The sequence below is a fragment of the Pristiophorus japonicus genome, chromosome 19 (genome assembly GCF_044704955.1).
Source record: "Pristiophorus japonicus isolate sPriJap1 chromosome 19, sPriJap1.hap1, whole genome shotgun sequence".
NCBI lineage: Eukaryota > Metazoa > Chordata > Chondrichthyes > Pristiophoridae > Pristiophorus > Pristiophorus japonicus.
The window spans coordinates 37,082,064-37,106,224 of record NC_091995.1 but is presented as its reverse complement, the minus strand read 5'-3'; the positions used below and the strand labels follow the sequence as shown (position 1 = coordinate 37,106,224).

The 24,161-nt window shown below is 46.2% G+C and overlaps 1 protein-coding gene across 1 annotated transcript in view; it reads right to left on the bottom strand.

Annotated features, from left to right (window-relative positions):
• Window positions 1–24,161, bottom strand: part of LOC139230174 (complement C4-like) — a 231,338-nt gene that overhangs the window by 119,559 nt on the left and 87,618 nt on the right. The window contains exons 13-16 of the mRNA XM_070862016.1: window positions 21,223–21,417; window positions 16,540–16,692; window positions 15,118–15,244; window positions 12,213–12,284 (exon numbers count right to left, since the gene is read on the bottom strand). Coding sequence (XP_070718117.1) covers window positions 12,213–12,284; window positions 15,118–15,244; window positions 16,540–16,692; window positions 21,223–21,417 — 547 coding nt within the window. The remainder of the gene's footprint in view (window positions 1–12,212; window positions 12,285–15,117; window positions 15,245–16,539; window positions 16,693–21,222; window positions 21,418–24,161) is intronic.

The following is a 24,161-nucleotide window of genomic DNA, read 5'->3' as shown; positions in this document are numbered from 1 at the left end:
GCATCCCCACAGTCAGAATCAGGGGAAGTCATAATGGGGGACAAAGAAATGGCAGACCAATTGAACAAGTACTTTGGTTCGGTATTCACTAAGGAGGACACAAACAACCTTCCGGATATAAAAGGGGTCAGAGGGTCTAGTAAGGAGGAGGAACTGAGGGAAATCCTTATTAGTCGGGAAATTGTGTTGGGGAAATTGATGGGATTGAAGGCCGATAAATCCCCAGGGCCTGATGGACTGCATCCCAGAGTACTTAAGGAGGTGGCCTTGGAAATAGCGGATGCATTGACAGTCATTTTCCAACATTCCATTGACTCTGGATCAATTTCTATTGAGTGGAGGGTAGCCAATGTAACCCCACTTTTTAAAAAAGGAGGGAGAGAGAAAACAGGGAATTATAGACTGGTCAGCCTGACTTCAGTAGTGGGTAAAATGATGGAATCAATTATTAAGGATGTCATAGCAACGCATTTGGAAAGAGGTGACATGATAGGTCCAAGTCAGCATGGATTTGTGAAAGGGAAATCATGCTTGACAAATCTTCTGGAATTCTTTGAGGATGTTTCCAGTAGAGTGGACAAGGGAGAACCAGTTGATGTGGTATATTTGGACTTTCAGAAGGCTTTCAACAAGGTCCCACACAAGAGATTAATGTGCAAAGTTAAAGCACATGGGATTGGGGGTAGTGTGCTGACATGGATTGAGAACTGGTTGTCAGACAGGAAGCAAAGAGTAGGAGTAAATTATTACTTTTCAGAATGGCAGGCAGTGACTAGTGGGGTACCGCAAGGTTCTGTGCTGGGGCCCCAGCTGTTTACACTGGACATTAATGATTTAGACGAGGGGATTAAATGTAGTAACTCCAAATTTGCGGGATGACACTAAGTTGGGTGGCAGTGTGAGCTGCGAGGAGGATGCTATGAGGCTGCAGAGTGACTTGGATAGGTTAGGTGAGTGGGCAAATGCATGGCAGATGAAGTAAAATGTGGATAAATGGTGGTAAAAACAGAGAGACAGACTATTATCTGAATGGTGACAGATTAGGAAAAGGGGAGGTGCAACGAGACCTGGGTGTCATGGTACATCAGTCATTGAAGGTTGGCATGCAGGTACAGCAGGCGGTTAAGAAAGCAAATGGCATGTTGGCCTTCATAGCGAGGGGATTTGAGTACAGGGGCAGGGAGGTGTTGCTACAGTTGTACAGGGCCTTGGTGAGGCCACACCTGGAGTATTGTGTACAGTTTTGGTCTCCTAACTTGAGGAAGGAATTCTTGCTATTGAGGGAGTGCAGCGAAGGTTCACCAGGAAGGGGGTACTGAAGTTGCATGTTCAGCCATGAACTCATTGAATGGCAGTGCAGGCCGAATGGCCTACTCCTGCACCTATTTTCTATGTTTCTATGTGTTGCAAAAATTTGAGTCACTGTTTCAACCCGGTGTTGGTACGTTCAAGGGGACTAAAGTAGTGATACGCATCACTCCGGACGCCAGACCAGCGCACCACAAAGCCAGAGCGGTGCTGTACGTGGTGCGTGAGAAAATTGAAAGTGAACTGGACATTCTGCTCAGAGAGGGCACAATTTCGGCCATTAAATTCAACGACTGAGCAAGTCCCATCATTCCCGTCCTCAAAGCAGATGGCTCGGTTAGGATTTGTGGCGACTACAAAGCCACCATCAACTGAGTATCGCTACAAGACCAATACCCGCTTCCGAGAGCAGAGGACCTCTTTGCCACGCTGGCAGGTGGAAAGCTGTTCACGAAGCTGGACCTCACTTCGGCCTACATGACTCAGGAACTGGCGGAAGATTCCAAGCTTGTGACCACCATCACAACACACAAATGATTATTTGTCTACAACAGGTGCCCGTTTGGCATTCGTTCGGCAGCGGCTATCTTTCAGCGAAACATGGAAAGCTTGCTCAAGTCCATCCCTGGAATAGTCATATTACAAGACGACATCCTTATAACGGGTTGCGACACCGATGAACACCTCTGCAACCTGGAGGAGGTGCTACACCGATTGGATCGGGTAGGCTTGCGGCTGAAAAAGGCCAAGTGCGTGTTTTTGGCCCCAGAAGTCGAGTTCCTGGGCAGGAGGGTTGCCGCAGATGGGATCCAACCCACTGAATCAAAAACTGAGGTGATTCGCCGGGCGCCCAGGCCCGGCAACACGTCCGAGTTGCGATCATTCCTGGGACTTTTGAACTATTTTGGGAACTTTCTGCCGAACTTAAGCACATTGTTGGAGCCGTTACACATGCTCCTCCATAAAGATTGTGAATGGTGTTGGGGGGATTGTCAAGAACGGGCTTTCAATAAGGCGAGGAACCTGCTGTGTTCCAACAAACTGTTGACTTTGTATGACCCCTGTAAAAAACTGGTTTTAACATGCGATGCGTCATCCTATGGGGTTGGGTGTGTATTGCAGCAGGGTAACAATGACGGCCGACACCAACCGGTGGCTTACGCCTCCAGGTCGCTCTCCCAGGCAGAGCGTGGATACAGCATGGTCAAGAAGGAGGCATTCACCAGTGTGTACGGTGTGAAAAAGATGCACCAGTACCTTTTCAGCCGACAGTTCGAGCTAGATACGGACCACAAGCCGTTAACATCCCTGTTGTCCGACAGCAAGGCTGTCAACGCTAATGCGTCAGCTCGCATACAGAGATGGGCCCTCACCCTGGCTGCGTATGACTACACCATACGGCACCAGCCAGGCACCAAAAATTGCACTTACGCGCTTAGCAGGCTCCCACTGGCCACCACCGAGGGGTCGTCGGAGCAGAGCGTCGAGATTGTCATGACCGTTTGAGGCATTTGACACGTGGGCTCTCCCATCACAGCCCGACAGCTTAAACTCTGGACTAACAGCGACCATGATAAAGAAATGTGTCCTGACTGGGAATTGGGCGCCCGCACACAGCGCATGCCCCGAGGAAGTCAGGCCATTTCAGAGACAGATGGATGAACTCTCCATCCAAGCCAACTGCCTGTTATGGGGTAGCCGGGTAGTCATGCCCCAGAAAAGAAGGGAAGCGTTCATCAGGGAACTCAACAGCGAGCACCCTGGCATCGTGTTGATGAAGGCCATTGCCCGGTCACATGTATGGTGGCCAGGGATTGACTCAGACCTGGAACACTGGGTTCGCAGGTGCACGACGTGTGCCCAGCTGGGCAATGCCGCCAGGGAGGCCCCACTCAGCCCGTGGCCTTGGCCCACCAGGCCATGGTCACGTATTCACGTCGACTATGCGGGCCTGTTCATGGGGAAAATGTTCTTGATCGTAGTCGATGCATACTCGAAGTGGATCGAGTGCATCATATTGAACTCGTGCACGACATCCATCACTGTGGAGAGTCTGCGTATGGTTTTCGTGACCCACGGCTTGCTGGACATCCTGGTCAGCGACAATGGCCCGTGTTTTACCAGCCATGAATTCCAGGAGTTTATGTCGGGCAATGGGATCAAGCACGTCCGGAAAGCGCCGTATAAGCTGGCTTCTCATGGCCAGGCGGAACGGGCGGTCCAAGTCATATGCAGGGCATGCTACACATCCAAGGACCCTCCCTTCAGTACCGCCTATCGCGCCTCCTGCTGGCCTACAGGTCCCGCCTGCACTCGCACACGGGAGTCCCGCCAGCGGAACTCCTCATGAAACGCACGCTCAAGACGCGGCTGTCCCTCATTCACCCAGCCCTGGCAGACATTGTTGAGGGCAAGCGCCAGTCCCAAACCGAGCTCCATGATCGAAACTCAAGGGGGAGGTGTATAGAAATCGATGACCCAGTATTTATGCTTTGTGACCCAAATGGCTTGAGGGCACCGTAATTGGCAAGGAAGGAAACAGGGTCATGGTGGCCAGACTAAACAATGGGCAGATATGCCGCAAATACTTGGACCAAGTAAAGACAAGGTTCAGCATAGACACGGAGGAACCGGAAGAAGAGCATGATGAGATAGCACCCACACCACTGCCAGCGTACGAGCAACAAAGACAGCCCTCAGCATGCACAGTCCCTGCGGCCAGCCCGGACAGGCCGGAATCACCTCAAGTTACAGAGACGTGTGCTGAGGCTCAGCCACCAGAGCCACAACTGCGGCGCTCCACGAGAAAGCGTCGACCACCCAATAGACTTAACCACTGAAACTAAAATGACTCAAGGCGGGAGGTGATGTCATGTATTTCACCATCTTGCATTGACAATAGTTATGTAACTGTAACTCATGCACACTGTACCTGTACCCTTGAAATGCACACCCTGACCACAGGGGGTGAGCTTGCGGGAGACACTCCTCACCTGGGTTTCCAGATATAAAAGGGGAGGTCCCACCCAGGGTCAGCACTCCTTGGCCCTGGGGATAATGTGAAGGTCACAGAGTGATCGTGCCTGATATATACATGCCTTGTGTGAGTTTGTAACAAGGTGCAGAGACATGATAGTCACCATACTCTGCAGGCCGTTAGTTTCGCACAATGAAAAACCATGCCTGGTGAACAATCCATTTGAGTTGTTTGTTACAGTTGGAGTTCACTATCTCTGAATGTGCACAGACGCAGGCATCATCCGCATACTGAAGCTCAATGACAGAGGTTGGGGTGACCTTGGACCTGGCCTGGAGGCGGCGTAGGTTAAACAACTTCCCACTGGTTCTGTAGTTTAATTCCACACCAGCGGGGAGCTTGTTTATTGTGAGGTGGAGCATGACGGCAAGGAAGATTGAGAAGAGAGTTGGAGCAATAACGCAGCCCTGTTTGACCCCAGTCCAGATGTGGATTGAGTCAGTAATGGATCTGTTGGGAAGGATCTCGGCCTGCATGCCATCGTGAAGCAAGCGAAGCATGTTGACAAACTTTTGGGGGCATCTGAAACGGAGGAGGACGCTCCATAGACCCTCACAGTTGACAGTGTCAAAGGCCTTTGTAAGATCGAAAAAGGCCATCTATAAGGGCTGGCACTGCTCCCTGCATTTTTCCTGCAACTGGCACGCTGCAAAGATCATGTCTGTTGTGCTCCGTAGGGGACGAAATCCGCATTGAGATTCTGGGAGGAGCTCCTCGGCCACAGGGAGAAGACGATTGAGGAGAACTCGAGCGACAACTTTCCCAGTGGCTGAAAGCAGGGAGATTCCCCTGTAGTTGACGCAGTCGGACTTGTCCCCCTTTTTAAAAAAGGTCACAATCACTGCATCTCTGAGATTTCCCGGCATGCACTCCTCCCTCCAGATGAGAGATGAGGTCATGTATCTGAGCCAACAGCGCCTCTCCGCCATATTTTCACACCTCAGCAGGGATTCCATCCTCACCCGTAGCCTTGTTATTCTTAAGCTGTTTCATGGCTTTGCCAACCTCGTCCAACGTTGGAGTTTCACTGAGTTGGTGGCGGGTCACATTCTGATGGATAGAATCAAGAACACTCGAGTCAAAGGCAGAGTCTTGATTGAGGAGATCTTCAAAGTGCTCCTTCCATCAGGTCCTGACAGCCTCGGTGTCCTTGATGAATGTTTCCCGGTTCTTGGCCAGGAGTGGGGTGGGACCTTGGGAGTTTGGACCGTAGGTGGCCTTGACTGCAGTGAAGAATACTCGCATATCATGACTGTCGGCCAGTTGTATCTCCTATGCTTTCTCCAGCCACCACCTGTTCTTTCGATCCCGAGTTTTTTGTTGGACCCGAGCCTTGAGCCGTCTATAATGTTGTTTTGCAGCTCCTGAGTTGGGCTGTTGCTTGAGGCTCAGAAATGCTTTGCACTTGTGATCGATTAGTTCTTCGATCTTCTGATCATTTTCATCAAACTAGTCCTGATGTTTTCTGGTTGAGTGACCAAATGTCTCTTCACAGGCACTGGTTATAGAGGCCTGGAGGGCTGACCAAGAGCTATGGGGATTCATCTTCAGCTGAACTTCAGGATAAAGTCAATGTATTCACTGAGGCATATGAAAGCATGGGCCTTACGCTTGACATCCGTAAGACAAAGGTCGTTCACCAGGCTGTCATCGCCACACAGCACTGCCCTCCAATCATTAAGATCCATGGCGCGGCCCTGGACAACGTGGACCATTTCCCATATCTCGGGAGCCTCTTATCAACAAAGGCAGACATTGATTCGGAGATTCAGCATCGCCTCCAGTGCGCCAGCGCAGCCTTCGGCCGCCTGCGGAAAAAAGTGTTTGAAGATCTGGCCCTCAAATCTACCATCAAACTCATGGTCTACAGGGCTGTAGTAATACCTGCCCTCCTGTATGGGTCTGAGGCATGAACGATGTATAGAAGGCACCTCAAGTCGCTGGAGATATATCACCAATGGTGTCTCCGCAAGATCCTGCCAATCTCCTGGGAGGACAGGCGCACCAACATCAGTGTCCTCGACCAGGCTAACATCTCCAGTGTTGAAGCACTGACCACACTCGATCAGCTTCGCTGGGCAGACCACATAGTTCGCGCCAGATATGAGGCTCGATAAGCAAATTGCTTTATGCGGAGCTCCTTCATGGTAAACGAGCCAAAGGAGGACAATGGAAACGTTATAAGGACACCCTCAAAGCCTGCCTGGTAAAGTGCGACATCACCACTGACACCTGGGAGACTCTGGCCGCAGACCGCCTGAGGTGGAGGAAGTCCATCCGGGAGGGCGTTGAGCTCTTTAAGTCTCGACGCAAAGAGCCTGAAGAGGCCAAGCGCAGGCAGCGGAAAGAGCAGCCCTACCGAGCCCTTCCCCGATGAATGTCTGTCCCACCTGTAACAGGGTCTGTGGCTCTCGTATCGGACTGTTCAGCCACCAGACAACTCACTTTGGGAGTGGAAGCAAATCCTCCTCGATTCCGAGGGACTGCCTATGATGATGATGATGATGATGACTATCTCAGAAAGGAAGGTTAAAATCAAACGTACTGCACCTTCGAAACTGCAGCTACTGAGTGAACCTGGATTGTGTTTTTTTTGTTATTTGTTCTGGGGATGTGGTGGTGAGTCGCCTTCTTGAACTGCTGCAGTCCGTGTGGTGAAGGTGCTCCCGCAGTGCTGTTAGGAAGGCAGTTCCAGGATTTTGACCCGGCGACGGTAAAGGAACGGCCGATATATTTACAAGTCAGTATGGTGTGTGACTTGGAGGGGAACGTGGAGGTGATGGTGTCCCATGCGCCTGCTGCCCTTGTCCTTCGAGGTGGTAGAGGTCGCGAGTTTGCGAGGTGCTGCCGAAGGAGCCTTGGCGAGTTGCTGCAGTGCGTCTTGAAGATGGACTGATTGTGACAGGCACAGAACATTTGAGACCCTTAGCTTTATTTCCGACCATAGGCGAGTAAAATCGCCGGTAGCAGATCAGCCTGCCATTATACACAGCGCTGGATTTTGCTTTCCTTTGAGCTATATTAAAGGCAATATTGTTAATGGGCTTAAAATTGTGGCCTCGCCAGGTCCAGCTCCATATTATGTGCACATGCACCCAGCGAGGCCTCGGGGCGTGATGCGCATGCGCCGAAAACCAGCTTTTCCGATCTGTCCAAATTTCTTCGATGCATCCCCGGGAGAAGGACATCCATGCGGGAGAGATTGGGCTATTTGCCCAACTCATGACCAGCGAATGCCCTTCAAACTTTTACGCCTGGTGAAAGCAGACACATAGCTTACTTTTGCCAGTGTAACATTTTTAAAACATAGAAAAATTGAAGTTAATCACTCATTTCTATATTAAAAATCCTGTCCATTAACGATTTGGATGAAGGAATTGAGTGTAATATCTCCAAGTTTGCAGATGACACTAAGCTGGGTGGCAGAGTGAGCTGTGAGGAGGACGCTAAGAGGTTGCAGGGTGACTTGTACAGGTTAGGTGAGTGGGCAAATGTATGGCAGATGCAGTATAATGTGGATAAATGTGAGGTTATCCATTTTGGCGGCAAAAACACAAAGGCAGAATATTATCTGAATGGCGGCAGACTAGGAAAAGGGGAAGTGCAACGAGACTTGGGTGTCATGGTTCATCAGTCACTGAAAGTGGGCACGCAGGTACAGCAGGCGGTGAAGAAGGCAAATGGTATGTTGGCCTTCATAGCTCGGGGATTTGAATATAGAAGCAGGGAGGTCTTACTGCAGTTGTACAGGGTCTTAGTGAGGCCTCACCTGGAATACTGTGCACAGTTTTGGTCTCCTAATCTGAGGAAGGACGTTCTTGCTATTCAGGGAGTGCAGCGAAGGTTCACCAGACTGATTCCAGGGATGGCTGGGCTGTCATATGAGGAGAGACTGGAACACCTGGGCCTTTATTAACTGGAGTTGAAAAGGATGAGAGGGGATCTCATAGAAACGTAGAAGATTCTGACGGGACTGGACAGGTTAGATGCGGGAAGAATGTTCCCAATGTTGGGGAAGTCCAGAACCAGGGGACATAGTCTTAGGATAAGGGGTAGGCCATTTAAGACTGAGATGAGGAGAAACTTCTTCACTCAGAGAGTTGTTAACCTGTGGAATTCCCTGCCGCAGAGAGTTGTTGATGCCAGTTCACTGGATATATTCAAGAGTGAATTAGATCTGGCTCTTACGGTTCAGGGGATCAAGGGGTATGGAGAAACAGCAGGAAAGGTGTACTGAAGGAATGATCAGCCATGATCTTATTGAATAGCGGTGCAGGCTCGAAGGGCTGAATGGCCTACTCCTGCACCTATTTTTCTATGTTTCTAACCCTATTAAAACACATTCAAAAAAATGTCCAAAGAATATTCTTTTTTCTAAATCATTTAATTACATTTAATTTCAATTCCTTTTAAATAGGTGAGGTGTTTTTTTTAAATTATTGGGCTGTGTTTCTTGTTTTAGGGGGTTATTCTTATTGATAGTAATGGGAGGTCCGTACAAATGGCGTTCCCATTTTTATCAATGAGAATACTAGATGGGGATTGGTGGTCCAGACCCATGTGGTTCCAACAGATGCGTTCGTATGTGGAAAACATCTCGCGATATGCTGCGCAGAGAATGAAGGCCTCAGACTGGAATCCTACGTTCCTCCGGGAAAAACAGGTAGTTTCGCAGTTTTTTTTTGCGTCAGAGGCGTTTGTACGAAGGAAGCCTCCCACCTCAATTCTCGGCCCAATCGAGAATGGGCGGCTGGGCTGCTATCACATGTTTTATATTATCAGCCAAAGTCAAGATTACACCCCTTGTACAATATTCCTCCAACTGTTATTTCGGATCAGTTAATGGCCCAGAAATCCCGTTTGGCTGCTTCCCGCGGATGATCGGGAAAACATTTTTCAAAAAATGCACACCGACATGTTCCAGCTGCAGCCATGCGAGTTCTCGATCCTGAGGCCTCCACTGACTGCGCCTCGCAGCGCGTGCACATCAGGACGTGCGCAGGGCTGGAGCTGCAGTCACATAGCTCTGGGCAGCCAATCAGGTAAATTATGTTCTCATTCATAATAATGGGAACTCCGTAAGTTCCCATTATTATGAATGGGTACCATCCCCAAAAAACACAAAACCAATAATGAAAAATAGAAAAAATACGTAACATATTTTTAATAATTTAAATTAAAGTTATTATGTATTAAAAACATATCTATTTTTCCGATTTTTTAAAAAGTTTTTTTTAATTACAATTTAAAATAAACTTACCATAGTGAGTAGAGTTTTTAACAACAACATGTGTTTTTATAATTTTATTTTAAAATGTTTTTGTGTATTTTAAAACTCTGACACCTGTAAAAATAGGCGATGTACCTGCTTTTATCAGGCCCAAGAGTTTTGATGACATTTGCTGGGCGAGATATGGGTAAATCCCACAACCTTGCCAATGCAAATGTCCTCACTCCCCGAGATATGGAGGATCTAACAAGCCCCAGACTGACAGATCGGAAAAGCCGGTTTTCAGCGCATGCGCATTGTGCACTGAAAACCGGCTTTTGCGATGCCTTCCCGGATCCGCACACACTCCGTACGGACCCAGGAGGTCGGAATTTCTGCCCCATTAACTCTTTTACTGCAACATTGCTTAAATAACAGACAATATGCTAACTGTTAATGTGCTAATACCAAAGGGGGTAATTTTAACTTAAAGCGATTGTGTAAAATGAAATTCAACACAGATCAATGTGAGGTATTATATTTTGGTAGGAAGAATCGGGAGGTCACTTATTACTTGGAGGGTGTGAGTCTAGGTGGGGTAGAGGAACAAAGGGATCTCAGAGTACAAATACACAAATCACTAAAAGTAGCGACACAGGTTAGCAAGGCCATAAAAAAGCAAACAAGGGTTTCTTTCCAGAGGGATGGAATTGAAAAGTAATGAAGTTATGTTAAACCTATATCAAACCTTGGTTAGACCACACTTCGAGTACTGCATACAGTTCTGGTCGCCATATTATAAAAATGGATATAGAGGCATTGGAGAGGGCTCAGAGAAGATTTACAAGGATGATACCAGAAATGCGAGGGTATACATATCAGGAAAGGATGAACAGGCTGAGTCACTTTTTGCTTGAAAAAAGAAGGCTGAGGGGTGACCTAATAGAGGCCTTTCAAAAGATGCAAGGTTTTGATAGAGTAGATAGAGAGAGAATGTTTCCACTTGTGGGAAAGAACATAACTGGAGGCCATCAATATAAGATAGTCACCAAGAAATCAAATAGGTAATTCAGAAGAAACTTCTTTAACCAGAGAATGGTGAGAATGTGGAACTCGCTGCCACAGGGAGTGGTTGAAGCGAATAGTATCGATGTATTTAAGCAGAGGCTGGACAAATAATAATAACTTTTATTTATATAGCGACTTTATTGTCGGAAAAAGTCCCACGGCGCATCACAACAATTTTACAACACGTTAGATATTCACCATCGAGGGAAAGAGAACAAAGTGTGAGAAAGAAGTATGAAGTTAAAGGCTCGGGTCCGAAGCGGCAGCCAAAATGTGCATGCAGATAGACACAGGCAAAAAACTAAAAAAGAGAAATTCAAATGACATTGTAAATTATACAATAAGGAGCATCCCAATAGTGGGTAATCAAGGGGCTATAGGGAGGGAGCAACTTAAGACAATCACTATCACTAATGAAGTAGTACTAAGTAAAATAATGGGACTAAAGTCGGACAAGTCCCCTGGACCTGATGGCTTATATCCTAGCGTCTCAAGACAAGTGGCAGCAGAGATTGTGGATGCATTGGTTATAATCTACCAAAATTCCCTGCATTCTGGGACGTTCCCAGTGGAATGAAAAACCGCAAATGTAATGCCCCTATTTAAAAAACAGGAAACTATGGACCAGTGAGCCTAACATCTGTCATTGGGAAAATGCTGGAGTCCATTCTGTAATAGCAGCGCATTTGGAAAGCAGTGACAGGATCGGTCCAAGTCAGCATGGATTTATCCAAGGGAAATCATGCTTGACAAATCTTCTAGAATTTTTTGAGGCTGTAATGAGTAGAGTGGACAAGGGAGAACCAGTGGGTGTGGTGTATTTGGACTTTCAAAAAGGCTTTTGACAAGGTCCCACACAAGAGATTAGTGTGCAAAATTAAAGCACATGGTATTGGGGGTAATGCATTAATGTGGATAGAGAACTGGTTGGCAGACAGGAAGCAAAGAGTAGGAATAAATGGGTCCTTTTCAGAATGACAGGCAATGACAAGTGGGGTACCGCAAGGTTCAGTGCTGGGACCCCAGTTATTTACAATATACATTAATGATTTAGACAAAGGAATTGAATGTAATATCTCCAAGTTTTCAGATCACACTAAGCTGGGTGGCAGTGTGAGCTGTGAGGAGGATGCTCAGAGGCTGCAGGGTGACTTGGACAGGTTAGGTGAGTGGGCAAATCACGATCACCAATAGCTGAAATGGCCACCCAACTATGATTTTCCATTTAATCCTCTCAGCATTTAATGATATTGTAGCTTCCTTGGAGCATCAAGTAGATAACATCAACATTGCCCCCAAGCACAACTGGAAAACTGGCATGATGGGGAAATTGTGGAAAAGTGATCGAGAACTCTATTGCCTCAAAATTAAGCTGTGCTCATACCATCGTCATAACTTGCTTTGTTCATTTTTATAAGGGAGGTAACAACACTTTTTACTTTAAAATGGGTGCCTGAAACATTAAAAGAGCAAAGAAATTCCAACCACAATAAGCGTGCAGCACAACGACAAACCCTGTGGCAATTGTGAGCTTTTTTAAGCGATGTGTGTCTTGAAATTAAATATACTGGATAATGAGTTCTTTCTTACATTTTCCTATGTACTGTGCTTGAAGATCCAGCGATCTTTTCATCCTCTTGCCATCTGTTTTGCAGGAATATCCTATCAGGAGGCAACAATAGTTCATTAAAAAAAAATAACTTTGATGCGCTTGGAGTTAAAATGACCCCAATTGGCTCTGTCCTGCACATACACTCGCCGCAAGCTTTTATCCCAGACACAATGCTCAATAGGCAAAGACCTGAATGCTGAGCGCGTGCAATGTTTGAATTGATTAATTCCGTAATCACTTCTAAATTGGGGTAGAAATTCATCTGGGGTGGTGGCGCTAAACGTGCGGCATCAGGTCGGTCGTCCATTTGCGTAGCACCTGATAATGAGATGCAACGACTGCAATGGAACTGAATATCAGTTCCTACGTGTAACGGTGACCGATCCTATACTGCCCGGTTTGTGCAACTGCCTGAGACGAATTTCCAGCCCTGTAGTTTTATTGACATGCAAGATAATGTCTCATCGAGGCATAATGTCAGCAAGCAAACTACCAAGTGCTCACATTAAACTGCCTTGCCGTGAGTCCTAAATAGTACCCGGACTATCAAGCATCATCTGTACCTTTCAAGAACAGCTCGGAGTATCTTACCTTGACCTTAAATCTGCACTGTAACCACTAATGAAGAAACCAAGAAGTGATTGATAATGTGTAAAAAATTATTCATTTTTTATCACAATAAAGTCAACGGAGCTGTGTTATTCTGTCAGTTGTTAGAAACATGAACATAAGCACAAAAAAAAGTAAGAAATAGGAGCAGGAGTAGACTATACGGCCCCTCGAGCCTGCTCCACCATTCAAGAAGATCATGGCTGATCTTCTGCCTGAACTCCACTTGCTTGTGCTATTCCCACAACTAGTGGGGTACCACAAGGATCAGTGTTGGGGCCTGAGCTATTTACAATCTATATTAATGACTTAGATGAAGGGACCGAGTGTAATGTATCCAAGTTTGCTGATGATGTAAAGTTGGTTGAACAGTGGCTGTGAGGAGAACACAGCTGAGAAGTGTCTGCATAGGGATATAAATAGACTAAGTGAGTGGGCAGTAAGGTGGCAGATGGAGTATAATGTAGGGAAATGTGAGGTTATTCACTTTGGTAGGAAGAATAGAAAAACAGAATAATTTTTCAATGACGAGAAACTTTTAAATGTTGGTGTTCAGAGAGATTTGAGTGTCCTCGTGCAAAAACACAGAAAGCTAACATGCAGGTGCAGCAAGCAATAAGGAAGGCAAATGGCATGTTGTCCTTTATTGCAAGGCGTTTGGAGTAAGGAAGTCTTTCTACAATTGTACAGGGCCTTGGTGAGACCATACCTGGAGTGCTATGCACAGTTATGGTCTCCTTATCTAAGGAAAGATATACTTGCCTTGGAGATGGTGCAATGAAGGTTCGCTGGATTGATGCCTGGGATGAGAGGACTGTCTTATGATGAGAGATTGTGTAACATGGATCTATACTCTCCGGAGTTTAGAAGAATAAGAGGTGATCTCATTGAAACACATAAGAGTCTGAAGGGGATTGACAGGTTAGATGCTGAGAGGTTGTTTCCTCCTGGCTGGAGTTTCTAGAACTAGGGGGCATCGTCTCAGGATAAGGGGAAGGCCATTTAGGACTGAGATGGGGACGGAATTTGTTCACCTAGAGGGTTGTGAATCTTTGGAATTCTCTGCCCCAGAGGGCTGTGGAAGCTGAGTCATTGAGTATATTCAAGACTGTGATAGATATATTTTTGGACTCTAGGTGAATCAAGGAATATGGAGATCAGGCGGGAAAGTGGAGTTGCGATCGATGATCAGCCATGATCTTATTGAATGGCGGAGATGCTCGAGGGGCCATACGGCCTATTCCTGCTCTTATTTCTTATGTTATATAATGTTACATTTAATCTTCATCTTTAATGTTATATTTGACTGCTTGCTCTCACAACAACTTTCAGTCTGAGGGCTGCAGTGAGGTTCGCAGTTCAATTGCTCTATGGTAGCGATTTGCCATTTAAGAAACAAGTGAAGATGTTTCAAGCATCAAAGTTACATTGCAAATACCAGACAGGAAACTTTTGTTGACATTTACAGAATACTGTGCATTTATCTTTGAATGCTAAATAAATTGGCTTATAACTTGATGGAGCACGTCTGCGGTTGCTACCTGGTACCACTTGATCGACTGCAGTAAGCCAAATCATTGAACCTCATTGCCGCGACAGTAACACATCCAATGTCTTTTTCTTTAACAATACATTTAGACTTTTCTTCACCTGTGGGGAGCACACTCGCCCCTGAGTCAGCAGGTTGTGGGTTCAAGTCCCGCTCCAGGGACTTGAACACAAAATCTAGGCTGACACTCCAGTGCAGTGCTGAGGGAGCGCTCCACTGTCAGAGGTGCTGTCTTTCGGGTGAGACGTTAAACTGAGGCTCCATCAGTTCTCTCAAGTGAACGTAAAAGATCCCACTGCCACTATTTCAAAGAATAGCAGTGGAGTTATCTCCGTTGTCCTGGCCAATATTTATTGCAGATTATCTGGCCGTTATCACGTTGCTACTTATAGGAAATTGCTGTGCACAAATTGGCTGCTGCGTTTCCCACATTACAACAGTGACTACACTCCAAAAGTACTTCATTTGCTGTAAAGCGCTTTGAGACATCCGCTGTTCGTGAAAGACGTTATATAAATGCAAGACTTCCTTCCTTCCCCTTCAATGCACAATATCTAAACAGTACTATAAATATGAACCTCAATCATACATTCATCAATCTGAGGCAACTGATGGTTCAAAGACTGTTGTAGCTTTCTATGAAGCTCAGTAATTCTTTATATGCATATCTTACTTCACTTTTCTCCATATCCAAACCTACGCCTATTTTTACATGGCTTGCTTACCATCCCGAAGTACTGAGGTGTCGACACTGGAAATAAAAGTCAGTCCCGCATCCATGAAAACACGAACACTGTTTGCACCACCTCCAAACGTGCACCCCAGGTCATAGGAATTCATCTCTTCAAAGACCTATTCGCAGACACAAGTCAAATTGGAAAAGTGGACTTTTGCAGAAAGATATGAAGAAGGACATTTGTTTTCAGTATGAGACACAGATACACACATTTGGTTTCATTTGGAGACACAGCTCCAGTTTACCAGGATAACGCCAAACCAATCTGACTACTATAATTATTTCAATCACCTATTTGGGATACCCTCATGTTTCAGTATTGCATTGATTAATATTCTGTTACGTTGATCTCAATTGGGTAAAAATTGTAGGAATAAAGTTGCCATGTCAGTTCCCGTGGCCTGGCGAGGGAGACAACCGGGATTTCTGAAGCACTCCCACTGCCCATGATGGCTGTGGCATCTATGTGGAGGACCCATGGAGACTGAATCATCTGTGATGCCTCCCAGCGTACACGGTCTAAGGGTCTTCAAACGCCCTGGGGGTCGAAATTCGGTTGTGGACGCCGCCTCTTACCGCCGGCGGTAGACGGCAGAGGGGCGGAAAAGGCCGACCGTCGTCGTAGAGCACCGTCCACACCCTGGCTGAAATTCAGTCGGCTCTTTGGCAGAGACGCCGGCTAACACTACCCACCGCTATCGCGATATTAGCTTTGTGTGGATGCCGAACCGGTAGGTGCTCTCACAGCCTGAGAAAAGTGGTGGAATCACCCAGAAAGGAAGATAAGTTTCTCTCTTTATTTATTTCGAGACATTTTCATTCGTTTTAAGAGTGGGGAAGTGTGTGTGTGTGTGGATCGGAGAAATTTTAGTTCTTTTTCTTTTCTTCCCTTTTTTTCCCGAGCAGGGCAGCAGGCTCCCGTCGGGAATCTCAGTGCGCCTCCTGAGCTCCCGCCTGAGGATGAGTGCGCAACACCACTTTTTAGCGCTGCTCTCTCATCTTTTGGGCGTTAAAACTGAATTTGGCTGTTTGAGGCTGCACCAAATGCCTGGCGGTAAAATCAGCAGTCGGGCAGTGATACCGCCTCAAAAATGGCGGGACTGAATTTCGACACCCCAACTTCTGGCTTCTGGCCGTTTCTACCCGATACCGCAGTGTTGGTCTCTCAGTCTGACCGCACTCCTTGTGTTCGATGCCGGCTCTGAGAAAGAAGGGAGCACAGCTTGGAGCAAAGGGCCACGCGGCAAAACCCGCAAACTGTACCACTTTCCTGTTAGCCCCCGTACAGGGTATTATAAATGGGCATAGGCAGGGTTGAGGTTGCTCTCCTTAAACCAGAGTGCTTTCTGAAACAGAAACTGAAAGAGAATGATTTCGAATCCCGACAAACCACACACTGTAAATCACTTACTTTGCTGGGCGTAAGTTTATTCTTGTTGTTGAGGATATAGATTGCTGTATCGACCACGGCAACATACACATTCCCTTTGTCTTCAGTTTCAATATACAGGTCAACAGTATCAGCTGGGGAATAATACTGCTTGGTCATATCTTTTATTGTAATCTGGATTAAAGGACAAAATCCGAGTGGAATATCAGTAGTGAAATGCACGATTTGATGGAATATGACATTTGCACTATATCTCAGCATGCCACACATTGCTGCATTCAACAGGTCACTGAAGCCCTTTACGCACGTAGGATGGACTTTATCAGCTTCCCTATGACCAGGGAGGCTCAGACTGAGAGGGCTCTAGGATTCTACCGAATTGCTAACTTCTCCAAGGTGCAGGGAGCAATAGACTGTACGCACATTGCGATGCGGGCACCTTTTCAGGATGCAGAGGTTTTTCGGAAGTGAAAGGGATTCCACTCCCTCAATGTGCAACTGGTTGTCGACCACCAGCAAATAATTATGGCAGTGAATGCCAAATTTCCGGGCAGCATCCATGATGCTCACATCCTGCGTGGAAGCGCTGTATCTGACATGTTTGTCAGTCAGCCACAAGGTCAATGCAGGATGCTTGGTGACAAAGGATATGGCCTCGTCACCTGGCTGATGACCCCCCTGCGTGACACCCACACAGAAGCCGAGAAGCGATACAGCGAAAGCCACCGAGCCACACACAATGTCGTCGAGAAAACCATTGGAGTGCTTAAGCAGTGCTTTAGATGCCTGGAGCATTCAGGAGGCGAGCTACAATATCACCCTGAGCAGGTAACTCAATTCGTGGTGGTGTGCTGCATGCTGCACAACTTGGCTATCAGGAGGGGACAAGAATTGCTGGAAGGGACTGACGGTCCACCTCAGGAGAGAGAGGAAGAGGAGGACGAGGAGGCAAACGCTGACATCGGCCCAGATAATCAGGCTGATGCTGAAACCATGCCCCCCGCTCCCCTCTAGACCATCGGAAAGGGCATGTGGTGGCATCATAGCTGCAAGACTCTTACGTCAGGAGCTCATAAATGAGAGCTTTGCTTGAAATAACGTTGTTGGTATTTACAAAGCTGCAACACTGCTGTGTGTGCGCAGGTCATACATCAATGGTGGGCATCACCTTGGTGACAGTTAAAGTTTAAGTTGATTCAAGTTAAGTTTAATGAAACACTTTCATGTTAAGGAATCACCAGCGTGTAATGGTGCAGCTATCTGAGAAGATGCGCAACAAGGTATAAGGTTATGTTAAATAAAAAACATTCAATCCGAAAATTTTGGAAATCATAATTATAACTGTAAAAAACACCCCACCCGCACCCCACCCTACAACAAATGTATCACATTTACATCAATCAAATGGTCAACATTTCCAGCAATGCAGAACACAAATGCAAACTAACAAGGTAGCCCCTCCCCCCTTCCCCCAACCCTCCCAATAAAATTACTACAACAACATGGAAATATTACCAAGCCATCACCTGCAGCCATGCACCTCACTTTCTTTCCCCCCACCCTTCTTCTCCCCATCTCTACCCCTTCCCCTTCCCCTCCTGACTTCAAGCCGCCTGGCTGAGGAGCTCCTCAGGTGCTGCTTCATGGGGTGGATGAAGGCAGAACCGGTGGTTGGACGGATATGGGAGAGGACGGTCCCGAGGAGGGAACGTGCTCTGAGCCAGAAGCAGGATCTTCCTCCTGGCTCTCATGTGTCATTGGCAATGGGGGTGCGGCACCTTGGGGTGCAGTGCCCTGCTCTGGGACCACTGGGAGGCCTCTGCCACCAGTGTTCCTGGCTATCAGCTCCAGTGCCTCCACTATCCATGGCACCTACTCCGTCATGGTGGCGGACATGCTGGCCAGCTGTTGGATAGTCTGTAGGATCTGCTGACCTTTGTCAACACTCCTCCTGGACAAGTCTACCATGTCCTTGCTCGATCTGCCGCTCGTAGAGCAGACCTGCCGCGTCTAACCATCTTCCGCTCGGTGCTGTCCTGGAGACACCTCGGGTGCCCTGTGGCGAGGTGTTTGGGCCTGGAACCTCCATGGTGGAGGTGGGAATAGCCGCAGGAGCACTAGGTTGCCTTGGGGTGGAATGTGTTATGGAGCCTGGCGATGCAGGCTCCTCACAGTCCGCACTGTCATCTGTGGAGAACGGACCCAGCAAATCCACGGGCGAGAATTGGTGCTCCTCAGCACCAGATGTCCGTTCGTCCAGTGAGTCCGGCTCCACGTCCCCAGCTTCTGGACTCTGTGGTCTTGGCTGGGGCCACGCTGCTGGCTGAGCTGCAAAACACAAATGAGGTTATTAAAGGAGAAGCGGGTGCTAGGTTCACACACTACACACAGCATATGCACGACAAAAGCAGCACCACTTTCAAAATCGTCACAGACATCATGACCATGACCAAATTTCATGACCATGACCAAATTCTGCATTGCAGTGATTCCCATCAGGCCATCATTATTTAGAGAACACTTTGATCAATCATCGATAATATATTACTGGTCGGATATGAGTGGGTGTGGCATCTATTGACTTTACATCATGCAATGGTGTATAATTTACTTACATGGCATCACATCAGGTTCTGCAACTGCCAACCAGAGGTGGATCACCACTAGTGCCAGTACCCGCTCCTCGATGTCTGTCAGCTCGCTGATGACTGGTGGCACCCCACCTGTTCGCCTCTGCTCGACCCAACTCTTGCAAAGCTTCTTCTGTAAAAGGATTAGAACAGCACAACATGGCATGAGATCATTGCATGATATCATTGTTAGGTACTGTCACAGAGACTGATACAAAACATAATCGACAGATGTAATCATGATTATTATGAAACTTATCATTTTTTATCTAAAGATGTACACCGTGAATGCAGGCTTTGAGTACAACATTCCCGGTACAAGTGCAAGACATTACATCTCATTTTAATCGCTCATTACACTTACAAATCAAATTATTTAAATATATAAGTACATGGAATTCAATGTAATACTTACTCTGGCGGATCCGACAGGGTCATTCCATCGTTTGCGGCACTGGTTGCCCTCACGCACCTTGTTGGTCGCCGATGAGACCACCTCGACTATCTGGGCCCATATTCTGTGGTCGGCCTTTGGGGTAGGCTTCACACGCCCTCCCTGTATCAATTGACCCCAGCGTGACTCAACCTCCTGCATGAGGGAGGCATTTGCCTCGTCCGAGAATCTCCTCGCTCTTTTTCATCCTCCCCATTGTTCCTCTCCCAGCTCACTGCGTCAGTCTCCACAGCGTGCTGGGTCGCCTCCTCCATCCCTTCCATTGTAACAACCAAATTTCCGCAAATATCTCGGTGGGAACACGTTAATTTTTGCTCAGAATTCTTTCTGCTGGTCGAAAATCTCTCTCCTACCTCCCAAAACAGCCGAACAAGCACATACACCACACCGACACATGCTTTCAATTCCTCTCTGCTCCCTCTCTCTGTCTTCTTCTGCGCATGTAATGATGACCCCTGATCTCCGGAAGCGCAGGAAACGAGCGTTGTCATGCCATTGCTATGGACGGCGACATTTTATGGCAGAAGTTCAAACAAATTTTACGTTAACGCCCATTTCAGATAGCTCGCGGTAACGGCCATTTAAAAAAATGGAAAGTTCGGGTTTTGAAAATGGGCGATAATCTGACAATCTCAAAACTCATATTTACCACCCATTTTTGGGCAGTCTGCACAAAAGTGTAAAGTCTAGCCCTATGACTCTATGGAAACCATTGATGATGGCGGTGTTCCAAGGGCACACATTGAACAGAAGGCGAGGTTTAGTGCTAACATGTTCCACCAGTCAAACAGGTAGAAAGAGATAATATCTGCCTGGAATCATAGATTCATTGTGGTCACAGCATGGAAGGCCGCTATTCGGCCCATCGAGCCCAAGCCGATCCTCATCAAGTCCCACTTCCCTGCCCTTTTCCTGTAGCCTTGCAACCTTTTTCCTTCAGATACTTACCCAACTTCCTTTTGAAAGATAAGATTGAGTTTGTCACCACCATCCTTTCAGGCAGTGCATTCCAGATCCTAACCACTTGCTGCGTAAAGAACGTTTTTCTTACGTCGCCTTTGGTTCTTGTGCCTATCCACAGCGATCATTTCTCAATCTCATATTTCAGAATAAGGTAGGCAGGTGTGATTCTGTGTCGGTTTCTACTTATCCCAATTTAATTTGTTTAAATATTTGCCTTTCTTCTTCGCAAATGGAAGCTTCTCCACAGCTTAATCTCGCTTCAAAACATTCCGATATGCAGGGCACATCTGTGAAACTAGCTGCTTATTTTGTAATTAACACTGGTAGTCACTTTTGTCTGACCTAATTGATTATCGAAATCAGTGGTGTAAAAATGTTCCTTTCCCCCAGCCTGGTCGATACTATAATGCATAATTCAAGATTAAGAACATAAGAACATAAGAAATAGGAGCAGGAGTAGGCCATACGACCCCTCGAGCCTGCTCCACCATTTAATACGGTCTTGCCTGGTCCGATTATGCACTCAGCTCCACTTCCCCGCCCGCTTCCCATAACCACTTATTCCCTTATTGGTTAAGAAACTGTCTATTCTGTCTTAAGTTTATTCAATGTCCCAGCTTTCCATAAAATTCTGAAAACGCAGATGAACTTTCATACCTTTCCTTCACAAACATCCTTAACATCAATCCATGCCGAATTTGCCACCATTTCTGTTTTGCCTCTGACATTTATGTAATAGTAGAGGACAAGACGGAATGTTGGTACCAGAGCGATGCTCAGTGGGAGAGTCAGTGTTGTGTATTCCGTTTTCAAAATTCTATCCATTTGTAGCACTTTGCCTTTGCTGATAATCTGCGGAAACAGGGACTCCAATGTCAGCATGTACAGAAACAACAATCTCACAAAACATGTACAGAGTAACACAAGCATCTACAAAATGTTCCTCAAGTCTCTTCGCCAAGAGCATGCAGAAATCAAGCGCAGGCAGCGGAAAGAGCGTGCGGCAAACCAGTCCCACCCACCTCTTCCCTCAACGACTATCTGTCCCACCTCTGATAGGGACTATGGTTCTCGTATTGGACTGCACAGACACCTAAGGTCTCATTTTAAGAGTGGAAGCAAGTCTTCCTCGATTCCGAGGGACTGCCTATGATGATGATACAGAGTAACATAAGCATCTACAAAATGCTTGTTTTCATTTATTGATGGAATGTGGGCGATGCTGGAAAACTCAGCATTTATTGTCCATCCCTAACTGGCTTGCTTGGCAATTTCACAGGGCAATTAAGAGACAACCACATTGCTGCAGATCTGGAATCACGTATAGGCCAGACCAGGTAAAGATGGCAGATTTCCTTCCCTAAAGAACATTAATGAACCAGGTGGGTTCTAACCGTAATCCGGTCATTTCCTGGTCACCATTACTGACACTAGCTTTTTATTCTAGATTTATTTAATTAACTAAATTTAAATTCCCCAGCTGTCTTGATGGGATTTCAACTCTTGGCTCCGAGATTATGTGTGGTTTATGAAGTTCAAAGGTTTGATTTTTGGCACTATGGGAGGGGCCATGCCAGTAACGGTGACCTCATGGAAAATAAATCCAATGTCTAACCATTATGTCAAAGGAGGCGAAATCGTGGGCATTTACAATATATGATCTAATCTAGTTTCGGCCATGCAGCAAAGGCTATTTTGTCATTTAAAAGACTTGTCGCCCAAGGTAGTTATTGTGATCTCCAGCCGATGTTAATGCTGAAGATAGGGGAAAATCGAGACATTTACTGCATTGACTGTTATTGAGTCTTCAACTAATTCAGCTTGGCTAAGTGAAATGAGAACTTGTTCAATGTAGCTTAAATAATTAGTGATTGGACTACATGAATTAATGGGGGACATTTATTGGACTGATTTAAATAACCCATGGTATTTATATTTATAATTATATTTATAATAATATATATTAAATAACTCGATTCCCAGACTGTTCACAACCTATGTGTCATATCTGACCCTGAAATGAGCCTCTGGCCACATATCCGCAGCTTAACTAAAACCGCCTATTTCCACCTCCACAGCATTGCCCGTCTCCGACCCTGCTGCTGAAGCCCTCATCCATGCTTTTGTTACCTCTAGACTTGACTACTCCAATGCACTGGCTGGCCTCCCACATTCTACACTACGTAAACTTGAGGTCATCCAAAACTCAGAAGCCCATGTCCTAACTCGCACCAAGTCCCGATCACCCATCACCCCTGTGTTCGTTGATCTACGTGGGCTCCCGATTAAGCAACGCCTCAATTTTATAATTCTCATCCTTGTTTACAAATCCCTCCATGGCCTCATCCCTCCCTATCTCTATAATCTCTTTCAGCCCCACAAGGTATCTGCGCTCCTCTAATTCTGCTCTCTTGAGCACCTCTGATTATAACTGCTCAACTATCGGTGGCCGTGCATTCAGCTGCTTGGGCCCTGAGTTCTGTAACTACCTTCCGAAACCTCTTTCCTCCTTTAAGATGCTCCTTAAAACCTACCTCTTTAAACAAAGCTTTTAGTCATCTGCCATCATTTCTTATGTGGGGCTCGATGTCAAATTTATCTGTTTTGTCTTATAACACTCCTGTGATGTGCTTTGGGATGTTTCACTACATTAAAGGTGCTATATAAATAAAAGTTGTTGTTGTTGGTAGGATTGAATAAGCGAGAGTAATTGATATTATTTGGCAGTTTTATTTATCGATATTACATTTTCAAATGTAGAGGATAAACCTCAGGACTTGAGCACATAATCTATGATGACTCTTCAGTGCAGTGGTGACCAAGGGTTGTATTATAGGAGGTGCCCAGTTTTGCATGAGGGACCCTGTGCTAGTTCAGGTGGATGCAAAAGTTCCCAAGGCAGAATTTGAAGAAGAGCATCAGAGCGCTCCTGGTAGCCCAGCCAATATCAATCCTACAATCAGAACCAGCAACACAATTGAACTGGTCATTTATTCTGTTGCCATTTGTGCGGTGGTGCTTTCCGTGTTTGCCGACATGAATCCAAGTAAATGGCCCAGGAACTGCAGTCGGAAACTTCCCGCGGGCGAATGCCTCCGACCCGAAAAATTTCTACGAATCTATGAATCTACCTGAGCTTGCACATGAGGGCCTGTGTGAAGGCCCACATAGCCCAGGGACTAAAGCGTTTCGTCCGTGTCCCTGAGATCATGTGGACTGACCTAACCAATCAAAGCAGGGGTATTCCCATTCATACTTGTGGTGATTCCGAAATCACCATAAATATGAATGGGAATACACCAGAAAACAGACAAACATGTAAAATTATTCTTTTTTAAATCACATATTTAAAATTAATCAAAATGGAATTTAATTAATTACTTAAAACAAAAATTAAATTTTTTGAAAAATAAATTTACATCTTTTAATGGGTCTAAAAATAAACTTACCTTATTTAACAGGATTTATTTAAATTATTGAAAAAATTGTGCTTTCTGTCCTTTAAAAGTCTTACGCTGATAAAAGCAGGCCTTACACTTGCTTTTATCAATTGTAAGATTTTCAAGGGCATTCGCTGGGCAAATAGCCCAACGCTC